Source organism: Cyanistes caeruleus, chromosome 17, assembly GCF_971803275.1.
Source record: "Cyanistes caeruleus chromosome 17, bCyaCae1.hap1.1, whole genome shotgun sequence".
NCBI classification, from domain to species: Eukaryota; Metazoa; Chordata; class Aves; order Passeriformes; family Paridae; genus Cyanistes; species Cyanistes caeruleus.
Window position 1 is genome coordinate 2,652,019 of NC_141717.1, and position 18,693 is coordinate 2,670,711.

At 58.9% G+C, this 18,693-nt stretch overlaps 1 protein-coding gene and 1 long non-coding RNA gene across 6 annotated transcripts; one reads left to right on the forward strand and one right to left on the reverse strand.

The window, feature by feature from the left end:
* Window positions 1-774: 774 nt before the first annotated feature.
* Window positions 775-17,603, reverse strand: NLRC3 (NLR family CARD domain containing 3). 5 transcript variants are annotated; one of them, XM_086854256.1, is made up of 19 exons: window positions 16,871-17,603; window positions 11,450-11,592; window positions 10,840-10,988; window positions 8,178-9,921; window positions 7,509-7,595; window positions 6,861-6,944; window positions 6,532-6,615; window positions 6,002-6,085; window positions 5,811-5,894; window positions 5,355-5,438; window positions 4,570-4,653; window positions 4,089-4,172; window positions 3,905-3,988; window positions 3,592-3,675; window positions 2,998-3,081; window positions 2,807-2,890; window positions 2,573-2,656; window positions 2,316-2,399; window positions 775-1,890 (listed from the first exon to the last, which is right to left on the reverse strand). In XM_086854256.1, exons 2-19 carry the CDS (start codon window positions 11,473-11,475, stop codon window positions 1,800-1,802), a joined length of 3,189 nt encoding a protein of 1,062 aa, XP_086710382.1. In that variant the 5' UTR covers window positions 11,476-11,592; window positions 16,871-17,603; the 3' UTR covers window positions 775-1,799. The 5 variants fall into 5 exon arrangements, with proteins under 5 accessions (XP_086710382.1, XP_086710380.1, XP_086710379.1 ...); XM_086854254.1 differs by having other exon boundaries at window positions 11,450-11,595; window positions 16,871-17,182; XM_086854253.1 differs by lacking the exon at window positions 16,871-17,603 and adding an exon at window positions 14,835-14,953 and having other exon boundaries at window positions 11,450-11,595.
* LOC147650007 (uncharacterized) lies at window positions 8,421-15,183 on the forward strand. Its single transcript, XR_015277322.1, has 2 exons — window positions 8,421-13,565; window positions 13,834-15,183. It is a non-coding gene; the product is annotated as an uncharacterized LOC147650007 (long non-coding RNA).
* Window positions 17,604-18,693: the final 1,090 nt, after the last annotated feature.

The window sequence follows — 18,693 nt, forward strand, 5'->3', positions numbered from 1 at the left end:
TTTCAATTGCTTTTAAATCTGGCATAAATCTATTTATCCTAAACATATCCTTTACTTAATCAAGGGCTTGTCTGCACAAAGAGCAGCACCAGGTGGACTGAAGGAGTGGAATTAAAACTGGACAAGTCTCCAGGGACACCTCAGAGCCCCTTGCAGGGCCTAAAGGGGCTCCAGGAGAGCTGCAGAGGGACTGGGGACAAGGGATGGAGGGACAGGACACAGGGAATGGCTCCCACTGCCAGAGGGCAGGGATGGATGGGATATTGGGAAGGAATTGTTCCCTGGGAGGGTGGGCAGGCCCTGGCACAGGGTGCCCAGAGAAGCTGTGGCTGCCCCTGGATCCCTGGAAGTGTCCAAGGCCAGGCTGGATGGGGCTTGGAGGAACAGTGGAAGGTGTCCCTGCCCACGGCAGCAGGGGGGAATGGGATGGGCTTTGAGGTTCCTTCCAACCCAACCCGTTCTGTGATGATCTGACCCCCGAGACCAGGCCCAGTCTCCCAGTGTGGGCTGCAGTTGCAGTCAGTTTTCCATGTTCTGTACTGAAGGCCCAGATGGAAAAGTGTCTCCATAGGTGGTGTGCACAGAGCCAGAGCCTCTCTCCCCAGGCAGCACTGCCACCCAGCCTCCAGCACAGCCAGCAGCCATTTGGCAAGGCCACTGCTGCTGGTGCAGGGGCTTGTGCCAGGAGCAGCAGCAGCAGAAGCCCCTGTGCCACTGAACTGAGCTTTCAGTTCAAATGTCCTGCAGTGCAAGAGCAAGGCTGCAGCAGGCATCTTCTCATCCAAGAACTAATTTATTCCCAAGTATTTACATCTGCAGAGCTCAGCCCAGTGTTTGTGGGATCAGCCCCCAGGTCCCTGCAGCAGCCACTGGCTGCCCTGAGTGTGGCACTGTGTCCTGGCTGGGCTGGGGACAGGGGACAGTGGCTTCAGGGGGCTCTGGGGGTTCACAGGGTCACCTCAAACCTGGCGCCTCTGGAGAGTCACTGGCTCTGCCTCACACACCAAGGTACCACCTATGCACTCCCAGTCTAAAGGTGACCTGCTAGGGACAGACCTCGCAGCTGGGACTCCCCAAAGTCACAGAACACAGGTGACAGCAGCAGCAGGAGATCCAAGAGCTCTGTCCTGAAGCTGAGAGGCAGAACTTGGAGCTGAGGCAGTCCTGGTGTAGCACCAAGATGTGCTGGGGACAGCCCAGCCTCGGGCAGTGCAGTTCCTCTTGCATTCACCCTCCTACTCCTCCATTTTCCTGAGGACTCTTTATTTTCCAAGGTCTTTCCAGACAGTTCCACTCCTATGCCTTGGGTTACCTCACTCTTGCACAGAGAACAGCTCTACCAAACACTTCAGGTGTGTCAGCCAGGACCTGCTAGTGCCCAGGGTCACAGCACCACACCCCGAGCAAGGCAGCAGCAAATCTCGTGTCCATCTGGGATTTCAAGGGGAGCCAGGGGTGACAAAGCCCCAGGGAGATCACAGGAGGAGTTGCTGCCACCAGCAGATAAACCATCCACAAAATCGAGGTCTGGCATGTGGAATCTGCCCCTCCTCACTCCTTTTTGCATTTCCCCCATTCCATCAGGGCCTGGGTGAGCACAGACACGGACATAACACATCCCTCAGCTTTCAGCATTGACCCTCCCACGCTCCTGACCCAACACCCTCGGTCCTGGGCCGTGCCAGGAGCTCAGGAGCTTTCCTTGCCCCAGTTCTCATCCCTGAGATGGCACCAAGGAGCTCCCTGCAGTCAGCAGGGCAGAGGGACCCCCGGGCCCCCCTCGCTGCAGCCAGGGCCCCTCACACGTCCACGACGCAGTCGGGCGAGTTTGTCCGGATGGTGTCCGAGATCACCTTGGCTCCCGACTGCCCAATGCGATTCCCCTGCAGGCTGGGAGCAAAGACAGGAGCTGAGGCTGGGGCGTGAGGCAGGGCTGGATCCTTGCTGGGGACAGGAGATGCTGCCCAGCTTCACCCCAGCATCACCTGTGCCCAGACCCTGCTCAAGGGCACTTTGAGAGCCCTGGGGCAGCCAAGGGAGGAGCTGGAGACGGCCCCAGACAGCTGGAGGGGCTGAGCCACCTCTCCCCTGGAACGTTTTGGTGTGTATCTGTCTCTTGAGGTGGTTTTTGGCCCAGAGGCATCCCTGGAGAGGCACTGAGGGGTCTGGAGCTGTGTGGGAGTGGTGGCTGTCACACTGGGAGGAGCACAGGATGCCCCTGCCCTGTGGGGCAGCCAGGAATGGGCAGTGCTGGCAGTGAGGAAGGTTCTGGATGGTTCCCATGGTCTCCCCCACCCACTGCAGCAGCCACTTACTTGACATAGGTGAGGCCGTGGTTGCCCTTCAGGGCGGTGGCGATGCAGATGGCTCCGTCCATGCCCAGGGAGTTTTCCTGCAGGCTGCGGGAGGCAGGAGGGTCAGACAGCACCAGGAGGGAATGCATGGGATGGGCATTGGGAAAAGCCACCTGCTCGGGGTTTGCCCTTCTGAGAACCACTGGCTTGGCCACCCCATCACTCTTCCCTTTGTCTGGAAAGGACAGGGAATGTTCCTGGCTCAGTGGGATACTCACTTGAGCCGGCGGAGGCTGCGGTTCACCTTCAGCGCGTTGGCCACGGCCTTGGCCCCAGCCAGGCCCAGGGAGTTTCCCCGCAGGCTGCAAACAAAGGCAGGGGTGAGGAAGCAGGGACAGCTCTGAGAGCACCCTGTGAGGGCAGGACAGTGCTGAGCCAAGGGCCAGGCTCTCAGACGGCCCAGGGATCAGTGGCACAGCCGTGGGCACTTGGTGGCCCCACGGAGCTCTTACTCCAGGATCTGCAGGCTCTTGTTGACCATCAAGGCTTCTGCCAGGGCTTGGGCACCGGCCGCGCCAACTGAAGCCACTTGCAGGCTGCAAGGGAACAGGGACCCTTCAGCACTGTCCTGAGGTGGCCATGGGGTGTTAATTAGGATAATTAGGCTGTGGCACCAGGGTCCTGCTGCAGCCTGGGTACTCACTGGAGATCTGCCAGGGTGGTGTTGACCTTGAGTGCAGCGGACAGGGCGGCCATTCCCTCGTCTCCGATGGCGTTCTCCTGCAGGCTGGGACAGAAGTGTTGTGTGTGCCCATGGCCTGGGACTCAGGAGCAGGGACAGGGCAGCCAGCACAGGGCCCAGCATTCCCAAATGGCTTGGGAGAACTCCTGGGCCACAAGACATTCAGAGCATCCCCAGCCAGGGACACACAATGGGGACACAGGAGATTTCCAGGGCCTAAAGGGGCTCCAGGAGAGCTGCAGAGGGACTTGGGACAAGGGATGGAGGGACAGGACACAGGGAATGGCTTCCCAGTGCCAGAGGGCAGGGATGGATGGGATATTGGGAAGGAATTGTTCCCTGGGAGGGTGGGCAGGCCCTGGCACAGGGTGCCCAGAGAAGCTGTGGCTGCCCCTGGATCCCTGGAAGTGTCCAAGGCCAGGCTGGATGGGGCTTGGAGCAGCCAAGCTCCTGGGACAGTGGAAGGTGTCTCTGCCATGGCAGGGGTGGCACTGGATGAGCTTTAAGGGCCCTTCCAGTAGTGCCCAGCACCCATCCACCCATGTCCCCACTTACTCGAGGCTGGCCAGGCTGCTGTTGGACTGCAGTGCTTGTGCCAGGGCCGTGGCTGCTTTGGCCTGGAGGAAGTTCCACTGCAAGCTGCAAACAGGAGAAAATGCAAGGTGAAGCCTTGGGCTGTGAGAGTGCCCTGACCCATCCAGGTCCACATCCATCTGCACCCAGGATGTCACAGCACCCCTCCCATGGTGGGAGTGGTGGCACCCAGGGGTGCCACTGTCCCAGCCCAGAGGGGCTGAGGGCCAGAAGTGTCCCTGGCCATGTCCATGCAAGGGGCTTCAAACCCAGCCAGGCCCAGGGGGAAACTCACTGGAGGGACGTGAGTGCCCGGTTCTCTTTGATGGCCAAGGCGATGGCCTTGCCCCCATCATCGCACAGCAGGTTGGCCGCCAAGCTGGGGGGACACAGGAGTCAAGTGACAAGTGAAAAGCTGGGGACAGCTCCAGGGGGCACCATGAGGGTCTGACTGCCCTCCTGGGGCCCGTGGCACTCACTCCAGCTTCCTGAGGGTGCTGTTGCTCCGCAGGGCGCGGGCGATGGCGGGACCGCCCTCCTTGCTGATGGAGTTCTCCCGGAGGCTGGGGAAAGACACGGGGCTGGGGAGGAGCAGCCAAGGCAGGGCTGGATCAGCTGCTCCCCCACTGCCCCCTCCTGCTCTGGGGCTGAGGCCATGGACTGAGGAGAGCAGCTTGTCTGCGACCACCCCCAGCAGCTCCTGCAGCTCCGTTCCCTGTGTTTCCTGTGGGCTCCATCAGGGCTTTTTGCCAGCCTCCCATCCCTGCTGCCATCCAAGGCTGAATGAATATTGTCCCAAAGGGAGAAAGACAAAGACAGAGAGAAGTTCCTCACAGCTGGAGGAGGGAGCAAAGCTGCTTTCAGCATCTTGTGGAAACAACCAGGCACAAGCCCAGGCTGCTGGGAAGCTCCCAGGTCCCAGCAGCAGCTTTTGGCCAGGCTGGAGGGACTGTCACTTACTTGAGGCTGAGGAGTCCCTTGTTGGAGCAGAGAGCTGCTGTCAGTGCTGTGACCCCTGTGCTGCTGATGGAGTTGCTCTGGAGACTGAGACAAATGGGGAGGGTGTGAGGATGGGCCAGTCCTGGCATCACAGCTGGGCTGCAGGGTCGTGTTTGGGGTGCAAAGTGTCCCTTTCACTGAGAAAAGGGAACAGGGGCAGGAAGGAGCAGCACTGGAGCATCGGTGGGGGGAGCTCAGCCATTCCTGCTGACTCAGCAGCACCAGCCCAGCAAGCAGAGGGGACAGGGTTTGCCAGCACTTCGGGGCAGCCTTGTCCCCACCTGTCACCGAGGCTGCTGCCTCAGCTGGACATGTGGCTCCCCTGAGTTTGGGATCCTTGTCACAGGGACAGAACCAGGGCATAGCCACTCATCACCAGGAGCCATCAGCCCTTGTCTCCAGGTGCTGTTCCCATGGGGAATGAAGGTTGCACCATTCCAGCCTGACTCTGCCAGCCCCCATTACCTCCCTCCTTAGCCAATTCCCGACACTTTTGAGAGAGAGAACATCCAAAGCTACTGATTTCCTCCAAGCCAGAATAAAAAGTCATCACTGGGTTTTGGGATTAGTTCTGTCAGTGCCCCTTGGTGCAGGCAGGGCCAACCTGGCTGCCTCATTGTGTTCCAGCCTGCACATCCAGGGAATGTGGAGTGGGACAGACACGGGGAGGAGCTGAGGGCTTGAGGGGTGGCAGATTTTGCTGGAAGGAGGAGGCTGGGCTCTGTTGTCAAGGAGGGGGAGCTTACTCAAGGCTTTGCAGGCTGTGGTTCACCCTCAGAGCTTCGGCCAAGGCGATGGAGCCGTTGTCTCCCACCGAGTTGCTCGAGAGTCTGAGACAGAAGAGGAAGTTTGGAACTGCCAGCAAGGGATTCACCTCCCCCGGGCTCTTCCTGCTGCAGCAACAAGCATGAACTCGCTGCCACCTCATTCCCCACCTACGTACACCTCTGTTCTTGTGCCTGGTTTGAGCTGGAATAGCTTTTCATGTTTCCCCAGCCCTGCTGCAGAGGGATCTGCCAGAGGGGAAATGGCTTCTCCTTTCTTTATGTGGCTCCCTGCATCCCTGGAGATACAGAGAGCATCTCCAAACCTCCAAACCCTCCTGCCTGCCACGTGCTCCTGCCCCTTTCCTGCCATTCCTGCCCACAGATCTCAGGATTTGTGGCATTGGCACAGCCATCCCTCCACCTCATGGTGCTCACATCAGCTCCCTCAGGCTGCGGTTCTGCTTCAGCGCCTCCGCGATGTCCCGGGCGCCCTGGGCTCCGATGGCGTTTTTCTGCAGGCTGCAAGGGTGAGCAAGGCACCTGTGAATGGCAGGTGCCACATCCCCATCGGTGGCACTGCAGCCTGCTGGGGGCTGCAGGGGGGACAGCACGTCCGGGTCACTCACTGCAGGGTCACCAGCCGGTGGTTGGTCAGCAGGGCCTCGGCCAGGAAGGTGGCCCCGTGCTCCTTGATGGAGTTGTGCTGGAGGCTGTGGGACACAGGAGTGAAGCCATGTGTGGATGCTTCCAGGGGCTGCAGGGCAGTGCTCACCAGCCCTGGGGTTTGAGAAAGGGGTCTGACCCCCAGGCATCCCTGACCAGGAGTGTCCTTCCCTCCTCTCCCATGGGAGATTCCTTCTTCCATGAAACAGCACCCTGAGAGCTCCCATGCACAGAAGGACCTCAACCTGAACCTCAACCCCACCCCACTGAAGCCAAGAGGCAGGAGAATCCCAGCTCTCTGGCCCAGGGCAGTCCCTGGGTCTGTGCCAGCTGCACTCGTGTTCACTGCCCAGCACTGACCCAGGGTTTGCCCAGGGTGTCCCCATGTGCTGGCCCTTGGAGCTTGGGAAAACCCCAGTGGGACAGAAGAGGGGTGGAAGGGAGCCTGCCCTGGGGATCTGCTCCAGGAGGTGCTCCAGAAGTTGAGACTTACTTCAGGGACAGCAGGATTTGGTTTTTTTTCAGGGCATCAGCCAGGGCTTTTGCTCCGGTGGGGCCGATGGAGTTGCTCCGCAGGCTGGGGCGGGACAGGCAGGAAAGCCAAGGTTAACAAAGCCGGACTGGCACAGGCCCAGTTTAATCCAGATGCCTCCACATGGCACTGCTGAGGTGGGACATCAGGCCAGCAGCTTGTGGTGGTGGCTTTAGGGGCTGGAGACCCTCCCCAAGTCAGGGCGGGTGGGATCCAGCCCTGCCGTGGCCGGGGATGGTTCCCAGTGGGAATGTGTGTCCCACTGGAGCTGGGGAGGGGGGAACACTTACTCCAGCACCGTCAGGCTCCTGTTCACCAGCAGAGACCTGGCCAGAGCTTTGGCTCCCTTGTTGCTGATCTGATTTTCTGCCAAGCTGCACAGAAAAAGGAAAATCTGGTGTTTTTGCAGGGCCTGGCATGTCCCAGGATCCAGCTGGGATGGTGAGCAGAGAGGGGCCGTGGGGAGCACTCGGTTCATGGGCACAACCAAAGTGATGGATGTTCTCCTGGGGTGGGCACCAGGCAGGGACGTTTCTGGGCATCAGATTAATTTGTGTCCTATAAAGGAGCTCAGATGGCAGCATGGGGAACTCTGTGCAGCCTTGGGGAAGAGCAGCAGGTGGGGAAAGTGGGAACCCATCTGTCTGGGATGAGGCATCTCCCTGCATGGGGGCCAGGAGCCTGTCCCCTGTCCCCTCCCTGCTCCATGCAGAGCCTCGAGTGTCCAGCACTCTGCTGTGACCTTGGGAAGTGGTTTGTTGGGATAACCCATGGATTTATTGACAATTTTTTAGGAACAGTGAGGAGGCAGCGAGGAGACTGTTCTTGTCATCAGGCACCCTGGGGAGCCAGCGGGAGAGACATTCCTGGGGGACCCTCACCCCGGCTTTGCGGTGCCCCCAGCTCCCCAGGACATCCCATCTGCCCTGGGCTCCCACCTGAGCCTCTGGATCTGGCAATCCTTCACGCTCAGCACACTGCCCAGCAGCTCCATCACATCGTCCTTAAACTGGTTATTGTCCAGCCTGCAGAAGACACAAGAGCAAGAGCAAGGGTTTGGAGAACAAAGTGGAGAAAGGATGATCCCCACGACATCTGCCTCTCCCAGGGGGAGAACTCAAGGACAAGCGGAGCTGACCCAGTGCCACCCCCAGGGTGGACAACAGGTGGTGGACCCTTCTCTGCAGGTGGACAACATTTGGTGGACCCAGGTCTCCACTGACACCTGGGACTGTGAGTCACAGGGGAGAGAGAGCTCACTGCAGCCTCCAGTACTTAGAAAGGACTAACAACAGGGAACAGTTTAAACTAAAAGAGGAGAGATTTGGAGTTAGGATGAAATTCTTCCCTTCTGGGAGGGTGGGCAGGCCCTGGCACAGGGTGCCCAGAGAAGCTGTGGCTGCCCCTGGATCCCTGGAAGTGTCCAAGGCCAGGCTGGACAGGGCTTGGAGCAGCCTGGGACAGTGGAAGGTGTCCCTGCCCACAGCAGCAGGGGTTGAGACTGGATGGGCTTTGAGGTCCCTTGCAACCCAAACCACTCTGTGATTCCACAGCCACAGCCTGGCATCTCTCCTCGCTTCTCCTGGTGCAATCCCACCAGGACTCACCTGAGGTTGTGGCAGAAGAGGAGCTGGGAGAGCAGGCTCTTACAGACATTGTAGGTGAGGCAGTTGGAGAGGTTTGTCTCCTCCAGGCAAACATCAGAGACCTGCAGGAGATAAGCCAGGGCAGAGCAGTTCATGGGGGTGAGCATCCCGGCCAAGCTCTCGCTCCTCATGGCCTCCTCCACAGCCTTGGCGGTGTCCGTGTGCTGGATCTCGTGCAGGCAGCGCACGGCGTTGACGGCGCGCGAGGAGACGGCGTGCTCGGCGTTCAGGCAGCCCTGCAGGACGCCGATGGCCTGGCTCCTGAGCCCGCCGTGCTCGTCCTTCACCAGCAGCCACCCTGAGAGCAGCTCGTTCACCTGCGGGGACAGGAGCCCCGAGAGGAAGCGGATGAAGATGTCCAGCTGCCTGTCCTCGGCCTGCAGCGCCCGCTGAACGGCGCTCCTGAAGTGGCTGAGGAAGCCCAGCCTGGGCCAGGACACGCCGCTCTCTGTGAAGAGGTCGAAGAAGGCCCGCTTGGCCGCCGTGTAGTAATAAAGAGCTGCCAGGAACTCCTGGATGGTTAAGTGGGAGAAGCAGTAGGCTGTGGAGGCCTGCATGTCCTCCTTGAGCAGGAGGCGGCTGGAGAGGCTGCTGTGCAGCAGGGAGAGGTCGATGCCGTAGGCCTTCATGTCCTGCTCGTAGAACACGTGTTTCCTCCGCAGCAGCCCGCAGAAGGCCAGCCTGCCCAGGCTGCCCACCAGCTTCTTGCTGGTGTTCACAGCCTGCTCAATCCTGAGGGTTTCTCGTGGCTTTTCCAGCCAGTCACCGCTCAGAGCCATTTTAAAATAATAGGAGTAGATTTCTGACAGGGTCCTGGGGACCACGGTCGCTTCTTGGGATCGGTCGCTGCTGCATTTCAGGAAATAAGCGATTGAGGAGCCAGAAATCCAGCAAAAACTAGGAATGGTGCACAGGACGTGTAGCGACCTGTTAGCCCTGATGTGCTGCAGGACTTGGCTGGACAGATCTCTGTTGCCCAGGAACATCTGGTCCAAGAAGTCCTTCATCTCTGCAGCCCCAAACCCTCGGATTTCCGTCATCCGATCCACCAGCCCGCTGGGAATCTGCCTGGCCGCCACCGGCCGCGACGTGACCCACACGGAGGCCTCCTGCAGCAGGTTACCCCTGATAATGTTGGTGATCAGGCTGTCCACTTGGATCTCCTTCTTGGGATCGGTGCAAACCACTGCGTTGGAAAAATCCAAGGGGGTTTTGAACTCATCCAGACCGTCGAGGATGAGCAGGGTCCGGGCGGCTCCGGCCGGGACGGGGCCGGGCTCGGTGGTGTGAGGGCGGGCCGAGCACAGCAGGCGCTCGGCAGAGAGCTTCTCGTAGGTGTTGAGCTCCCGGAAGGTGAGGGGCAGCACGAACATGGTGTCCCTGCTGATCTCCCCCTTTGCCCAGCTGCAGACAAACAGCTTCACCAGCGTGCTCTTGCCAATCCCGGCCACGCCGATGGTGACGGAGATCCGAGGGGGGATGCTGACTTTGGAGAGAGGCAGGAACAGTTTCTCCAGGGGGATGCTCTGGGATGTGTTTGGCAGGCCTTTGGTGATTTCCACCTGCAGGATGTCGTGCTCCTTCTGCTGGATGTCGGTCAGGCCTTCCACCAGCAGCAGGTTGGTGAGGCGCTGCAGGGCTCCTGTCTCCAGGCCATTCCCACAGGAGCTCTGGAGGCTCTCCAGGTGCTTCTGCACGACGGGTTCTGCACAGACAAATGAAACAGATGAGGAGGAACCACAAAGGCAGATGACAGAAGCTGCTTCACTTTTCTGCCATGCCCATGCAGAGGGAAACCTTAATCCTGGTGGGAAGGTACATGGCAGGGCTCAGAGGGCACCAGTGGGCCTAAAGAGCCCTGATCAGCCTCACAGTCAGTCAGGAGCCCATTTAAGCTCAGCCTTGGGCCTTCAGCCTCAGCTAAAGCTGTGTTGAGCTAGATCAATCCTGGACCTCATTGCCTGGTGGCCACTGGTCCGTTTCTGAACCTGCTTGCCCTTGCTGGGCCTGATCCTGACCTCTCGATTGTCTTCCCAACTTGACTCCATTCCTGCCTCATTGCCATGGACTCTCTGATGACCTGGACTCTTGGCTGAACCTGGTGGCCACCTCTGGAGCTGTCCTGCTCTCCTGGCTCAGGTACCACAGCAGAATGAAACCCAGGGATAATGGTGTGAGAGATTCGGAGCCAACACCAGCCGAGGCTGGAGCCTTCCAGCCAGGAGGGAAATCAGGGAAACCTCTCCTGGCAAGAGGATTGCAGAAACAGCCTGGAGCTGGGGCAGCCAGCAGCAGACAGGGTCAGGGTCAGCTGTCCTATTCGGGTCCCCAGCCTGGGGCTGGGACTGGTGTGATTTGGACATTGAGGATGTTAAAAACTCCTCAGGCTGCCCAGAGAGGTGTGCAGAGGGGCCTGGAGGAAGGTCCCTCAGACCTGGCAGAGAGCCCTTGTCACCCCCAGCTCTGTGCACACCTCAGGGTGCTCCAGCAAGCACCAGGCCACCCCTGCAGCCCCCCTGGCTGGGTTCCCCACACAGACACTGGTGTGAGCTGGAGGTGTCCGTGAAGCTCTGCAGGGACAGGGAGGTGTGGCTGTCCCTGCCAGCTGGGACATGAAGCTCACCTGCTGGGGCAGGGGGCTCACTGCCTGCACCTGGGCAGTCCCCTGGGCCCTCAGGAGCTCCAGCCTGTGCAGAGGGGAGGTGATGTCCTCCAGGAGCTGTGGGGAGATGGATCTCGCCAGCTGCCGGTGGTACCGGTTGATGCAGGCCCCTGTGGGACAGGACAGAGGGACAGAGGGACAGAGGGACAGAGGGACAGGTGGGTCCTGGAGCAGCCCTGGGAGTGAGGGGTGACAGGGAAAGGCAGCAGTGCAGAGCTGCCTCTGACTCTGAAGGTAGCAGGGGTGAGCTCCAGCCCTGCAGTGCCCTGTCCAAGCCCCCCATGTGATGATGCCATCCCAAAGCCCTGGCAGGAGGCTTTGCTAGGTCAGGGCAGCACCTACTGAAACTGGAGCCAGAGGCTGAAGAACAGAACCATGAAATGGCATTTTCTCCTGGAATCCAAACCCACGCAGAGCAAAAACTGAGCATGATCATTTCTGTCCAGAGACAGCCATTCCCCCGGTGCCAGCACAGCACTGCCTGCATCTGCTCACACCTCCCTGCCCCACCTCATCCCATTTCTGACTCCAGAGCTCCCCAAGGTGACAAATCAGCCCAACCTCTCCTCACCTTCCATCAGAGGCCTCCTGTGACATGGGCAGTCCCGGGGAGAGCAGCGCTGTGGTGGCAGCAGCAGGGTCCCATGGGCCGCCCCGTGTGCCCCTGCTCAGCTCACAGCACCAGCCAGGGCTCCTCAGCCCCTGTCCATGGCCCTGCTGGAGGAGGATAGGCATCAGGAGGCATCAGGAGGCATCAGGAGCATCAGGAGCAGTGTGGGAGGCAGCTCTGAGCTGTTGTGGTGCTGGGTGTGGTTGAGGCAGGGGTTCATTGCTCAGCTTTTGGCTGAGTCCCCCTCACTGCGGGCCCAGACCTCACACACTTGGTGCCTTCACCACCACCAGGTGCACCTTCCTCAAGCAGTGGTGCATGAGCTGCCCTGGCAATGGCCCTGAGCCACCTGTGGGTCACCTGGGGAGAGCCTGAGGGTCACCACGGTCACCAGGGCTGGGAACTGCTCGAACATTCTTCTTCCCTGTGTTGTGCAGGAAGCTGTGAGGCAGCAGGCAGTGATGAAGGGCCTGGTTTGGTTTCAAACCCACCTTGCCCCCATCCAGAGCCTCTGTCAGGGCTTGCTGAGCGGAGCCAGCACCACATCCTGTTGCAGAGCTCTGAGGATGCTCTGAATCATCACCCAGAGGAGAATCTACCTTCCCCCTCCCCCTCAGCTGCTGCCAAACCACACCGAGGGTTTGGTGTTTATTTTTAAGAAGTGAATCTGCTCAGAGTCCTGCTGTTCTCAAGCAGAGGCAGAGAGGGAAATGTCTCCGTGCCTGAGAGCGCTCCCAGCTCTGCCTGTGTTAGAGGCACAGTGCTGTGGCCTCTCCACCAGCCCCAAAGTCATCTCCAGCCATGTCCAGCTGGGAACTCCTGAGCCCCAGGGGGTGGCTGACCACAGGAGCAAGGCACGCACAGTGTTGCAGTGTCCTGGCATCTTTCCTCCCCTCCACCTGGCCTACAGGATGCTCTGGATCCAGGTGAACCCCTCCATGCTGGTCAGAGGCTCTGAGGGGGTCCCTGCCCTCAGCCAGCCTTGCCTTTGTCAAACCCAGCCCTGAGGGGGAACGTGGGCACTGTGGGGGCTTTGGTGCAGCCTCAGGGACAGTACAGGTACCACTCTTTGGTCAAACCTCTCCTAGGGACAAAGCACAGATGTAGCTGGGCCAGGAAAACCTGGCAGAGTTTCTGATCCGTGGTGTGAGGCCAAGGTGTTTGGAACCTCTCCTGCTCGTCCTCTCTCCCAGGGATCCATGCTGGGGTTATTTCTCCCCCCAGAAGCACAAGAGTGCAGAAGGTGGAGGGACCTGACGCTGTCCCCAGGGCTGAGTCCCTCCCAGGCCACAGCAGACACGAGTGGCACGTCCCACAGAGTGGGGTGACAGAAGCTGCTGGGTGACAAAGCACCAGCCCAGCCCCACCTGCCCAGGGGGTTCCTGACAAGCCCCAGTGGGGCTGGGAGGTGCTGCTGGAGCAGGGTCTGAGCCCACTGCCTTTCCCAGCAGGATGGGAGGCTGGGCTCTGACCCCACGGGCAGTGCTGCTGATCCCACAGCAAAGCCCTGGCAGCAGCAGCTCTTCCTCATCACCCCCCAGGCAGCGGCCTGGTCAATGAAGAGAGCATCAATTAAAGCAGCTCAGTGAGCAATTCACAGCAAAATGTTCAACTTTTGATGTGTTCTTGTCTCTAACTGGCCTGGAAAGTTCAATTAAGCCTTTGCAGGCGCCAGGTCTGTCTCTGATCTGTGCGAGCCAGAGCACAGCCAGAATGAAAAGGGCTTTTGCTGCTTGCAGCGCTGCTCCCTGCAGCCCTTCCTCTGAAACGTGGCCCTTTGATGGGGGAAACCTGCTCCAGCACCAGGGAATGTTTGCTGCTCTCCTCTGGTGCTCCTCCAAAAACCAGCAGCCGTGGGCCAGCTCGTGCAGAGGCATCTCAGTGGAGGATGGAGCAGAAGAAATAATGCAAGGGCTGGGTTTTTTTCTGGTTCCAGTAGTTTTGGGTGCAGCTCTAGCACCACACGGGGCTGGAGGGAGTTCCCTGTCTGAAGGGTAAGGGCCAGCTAAATCCAAGCTCCATAACCCCTACAGAGATCCAGGTGGGTCCAGGATGGGACCCAGCTCATTCCAAGGCGGTGAGTCCTGCCTGAGGTGTCCATCCTGCACACCCTGGGTGTGCAGCTCTGCCTGGCCACGATCCAGCAGTGTCCCCCTGGCAGCCAGAGGAGCAGGGATGCAGCTTTGTGTCTGCCCTGCCCTGCCTGTGTCCCCAGGAAAATTGGGATAAGGGGCTGGAGGCTGCCCAGCCAAACTGGGGAATGGCACCTGCAAGCCCCAGGGAGGGAAATGGGATTTTTCTTGCCAAGAACTTGGCGTTAACACTTTTTTTTTTTTTTTGCTTAGTGTGGTCCAAAGGTCGAGCTCAGGACAAAATCCTGTTTTCTAAGGATGTTTAGACAACACTGATGTGTTCTTCCAGCAGATCCAATCCCACCATCCCTACATCCCACCCCATCCTGTCCCTGACCAAAACCTGTGCTGGGAGCACTGTGCTGGAAGGTGCCCACCTCGTGCACAGCCAATCCTCTCCCAGACAGCTGCTGTGGCTTTCACTGTGTCCATCCTGTTCAGGGTTCAGACTCCTGACACCAGAGAACACCAGAGGAGCTGGAAACAGCTGCTCCTGCTCATCTAATTCTGTTCACTCCTGGAAGCCTGACATGGCCAGAGCAGCATGGGACGAAGGGACACTCCTGAGGTGGCCACAGCATGAAGATGGAGACAAAGGGCATTTCCTGCCTCCCAGGTGTTCCTCCTGCCCCACACAGATCCATCACCCCGTGCCTCAGGAATGTGCTGAGGACCTGGGACTGTGCCAGGCCAGGAGCTGTCCCACAGCACCAGGACTGCAGCAGGTGACACCCAGCGCTTGGAAATGTGTGTTTGTCCCCCTGCAGGGGCTCGTGGGGAGATTCACCAGCAGCAGGAGGTGGTTGGCAGCTCCAGTGGGATTTCCCAGCTCACAGAGCCCTGGGGACCCAGCTGGGCTGGGGATGGGCCGAGGGTGCCAAGGCTAGACGGGCACCAAAGAGCTCCTGGATGGCTGCAGGCACCCACAAATGGAAAACATCTAAAAATGGACTGATCTACAAAATTTACATAAGGTTAAAAACCTTTTATACAAGCTAAAAATTGCCCCATCACACAGCACCTGCAGGAGGTGCCCACTCCAGCCCAGCTCCACATCCCAGACACGCAGGAAACCTCAGCCTGGCCATCTCCCTGTCCATGTGCCAGCACCGTGGGGTTCCTCCAGGCAGCCCCAAAGCCCTTTTTATTCCCCAAAGCTCTGAGCTGGGGCTGAGGGAGCCCCGGGAGCTGCTCGGGCCCCTTCACTCGCTCACCTTGGGCTCTTTATGGTTATTTCTCCTGACCTGATCCCACCTCGGAGGTCAGAGAGCCGCCTGGAAGTGAAAACATTTCCCAACACCTCCAGCTGTTCCCCCTCAGCTGAGCGAATCCCGAAGCCAGGATGCAGGCTGCCACCTTTTGGCAGAACCGATTTCACATCGTTCATTTCTGTTAATTAAACGATGCCGTGAAATACCTTCTCCATTGTTACTCAATTATGACACTTGCAGACCGGCAAATAACTCAGTTATCTAAGTTTACATATTATTTGTATTTTTTTTTAATTTAATTCTAGCAAAATGTATTGCCAAATGTATTTTATGTCAAATTTAATCTCTTCCAGGTTTGAGTTTTGTTTTTTTTTTGTTTCCTCGAACCCCAACCCCGATAACAGGGCCCAGACACAGCAGGGGTTAAAGAGGAGGTGAGGGGCCATGAAGAGCCCCTGGGCTGGATGGCAGCAGTGCCAATCCCAAATCTCACCAGAAAAAAAAAGGACAAATGATCTATGGGTGATTCCAACCAGCTAAAAATGAAACTGATTTTGGGGATGAGGTCCCTGGACTGCTGCACCTCACAAGCTGCAGAATGGTGGCTGATGCATTTCCTGAGCTCCGAGGATGCTTTACCACAGATGTGCAAACAGCTGATTGAAAAGCAGATCAGCAAACAGCTCCTGCCCTTCCCACCCGGGGCACCTCAGGATATCGGCAGGAAAATGGAGCAGGAGCTGCTGCCAGCCCGTCTCTGTCACAGCCCCAGCCCCGGGGATGCTGATGGATGTGGTACCCGCCCCAGACACCTCCGGGTTTGGTCAGAACAACCTTCCTGAGCTTGCAGAGCGTCCCAAAGAGCAGCTGCAAGTTCTCCAGAAATAAATTCTTGTGCAATATGAACATCCCGAGTGGGAGGTGTCCCCTGGCTGCCAGCGATGCCGTTCTGGCTTTGGAGAACTCTTCCAGGTGCTGGCCAAAGCCTGAGGGATGGGGATACCCCAGGGGTGACAGCAGCCAGCCTGTGCTCCAGCAGTCCCACATTTAAGGGCTACACAGTGCCCAGAAATGCCTAAATAACAGCAGGATTATGTCTGGTGCCCTGGGCTCTGTGGCCAGCCGGGTGCAGGGCTGAGCTCCAGCCCCCCGAGCTGCTCCTGTGACACCCCAGGGCCTGCCCCACTCCCTGAGCCGTGCCACAGGTGAGTGTGTCACTGATCTCTTCCATTTCTATTGGTGGTACATCCTGGAGTCTGTTTTGGATGCTTTGGAAGTTAATTAGTTCAGCAATGACTAATTAAGGGGAGGGGGGAAGCTGCTGCACGAGGCTTTGGGCAGGCAGGACAGCCTGGCTGGGGCTGCCTTCATGCCCTGGCAGGCAGAGCGGGCAAGGGGACAGAATTTGTGACATGTGCCAGGTCAGCTGTGCCATGCTGTGCCATGCCATGCTGTGCCATGCTGTGCCATGCCATGCCATGCTGTGCCGTGCTGTGCCATGCCATACTGTGCCATGCCATGCTGTGCCATGCCATGCTGTGCCGTGCTGTGCCATGCCATGCTGTGCCATGCTGTGCCATGCCATGCCATGCTGTGCCATGCTGTGCCGTGCTGTGCCATGCCGTGCCATGCCGTGCCATGCCATGCTGTGCCGTGCTGTGCCATGCTGTGCCATGCCATGCTGTGCCATGCCATGCTGTGCCGTGCTGTGCCATGCCATGCCATGCTGTGCCATGCTGTGCCATGCCATGCCATGCTGTGCCGTGCTGTGCCATGCTGTGCCATGCTGTGCCATGCTGTGCCATGCTGTGCCATGCCATGCCATGCCGTGCCATGCCATGCCATGCTGTGCCGTGCTGTGCCATGCTGTGCCATGCTGTGCCATGCCAGGGACCTCTGCCCTGCAGCTCCCGGCCCAGTGACTCCATTCCACATCACAGCACCAGCTCTGCCGCCTTGTCCCCAGGTGGGACAGCCAAGTGACACCTCCCGTTCTGCCCACACCCCCCCAAATCCCCCCAAGCCCCCCAGGTCCCTACCTTGGCTCCGTGCCGCCTTGCCCGGCTCGCTGTGTGAGCAGGGGATGGGCCAGGGCATCCTGGTGCCGCGGGAGGATGCAGCCCCTCCGTGTCCCGCTCAGCTCCTTGTCCCCAGGGCTTTCCTTCCTCCTGCAGGGATGTTCAGGTGCGAGGTGGAAGCCACTCTTCCCCCCGGTGTCCCCGCAGCTGATGGGACCCGGGGCGGGGCGATGCTCGGGGCAGCACCTGCGGAAGGTGGGTCCGGCTTCCCCCGCCGCTTCCAGCCCGGTGGTTTTTGTCTCTTTCTCCTTCGCTTCTCGCCCCTTCCTGCCCTGGGTCTCGCTGATCTTCCTTCCTGTCAGCGTGGGGCTGCACACCGGGGTGAGAGATCCGCCGACACCCGGCAGCCACAGCCGGGGCCGGCCCGCTGGGATGCTCGGACACTTCCCCGGCTGCTTCCTCCCAACAGCCACAAAACCTCCCCAACAACGTCCAGACTGCTGCCAGTTCGCTTGGAGCAAAACCGTGAGCTGGCCCCGGCCTGGAAAAGCCGAGGGGTTTTGTTACACAAGCCCCTGACTGGCCAGGAGCGCTGGGAATATCCCATGGAAGAGCCTGGACTTGCAGCAGCTCTGCCCTTCACTGGGCTGTGCAGAGAAATAATCGCGTGAGTAAATTAAAGTTGTGTTTTGAAAGAGTGGAATAAAAGGGTAAGAATAGCCGCCCTTTCCTCCAAAGCTATCCTCCTGCCCTTGCTGAGTGCTCCCTGGAATTAGGATTTGTCTCCAAAAAGCTGGATCCCATCCCACCGAGGATCCAGCGCCTCCAGACCAGCAGGACCGGCGGGATCTCCCCTCCCCAGCTCCTCACAGGCAGGTGGGGCCCGTCATTATTTTCCATTTTTGTTCTACAAAACCCTCAGTTTGTAAATCCTGTAGAAGTTTCACTGTCATTCAGGCAAATGGTGGCTAACAGAGCTCTCGTGGTGGCGAGCTGCTGGGGCTCAGGGTGGGCTCGTGGCCACTGAAGTGTGTTTGGGGAGGAGAGGTGGAATTCTGACCTCCAGCCACCACTTTGGGCTCCCCCAGCCTCGCTCTGTGCCTGCCCCATGCCGGGCCCAGTAAAGGGTTAAAACCTTTCCTCTGGAGGGAATTTCCTCGGTGGTTTCAGCAGGAGCTGGACCTGGTAAATCCCAGCAGCCAAATCAAGTCCCTCACATCCAAAATGACTGTGCAGAAACCCCGGTCGGGGCTGTACCTCCTGCTTTCACATCATTTATCTGAATTAACACATCTGAAATATCCCTTTGTGTATTACACATCCCTCACGCATTTTCTGGGTTTTTTACTGGATTCAACCCCAAATCTCTCAGTGTATTTATTTATTAAACTCAACCTATGGAGCTCTGGGCAGGGGAGGAGAGGAGAGGCCCAGGGGAGACTCTGTTGAGTCGTGAGGATGCCCAGGGATGGATCCTCAGCTCCGACCTGCAGAGTCACCTGCCTGGGGATAATGAACCTGGGGATGATGAACCTGGGGATAATGAACCTGGGGATAATGAACGGTCCCAGTTCCAGAGGGAGCAGCAGGATGAGCGTGGGGAACAACACAGTTTTCACACCAAGGAAACGCAGACTAGTCTGGGAAGCTTGGGGGATCCCTGGGGAGGAAGGGACACAACCCCCAGTGACCTCCCAGATGGTGACATGGTGGCTCTTGGGTTTTAAACGGGACGGGATGGGACGGGATGATGGGATGGGATGGGATGGGATGGGATGGGATGGGATGGGATGGGATGGGATGGGATGGGACGGGACGGGATGGGATGGGATGGGATGGGATGG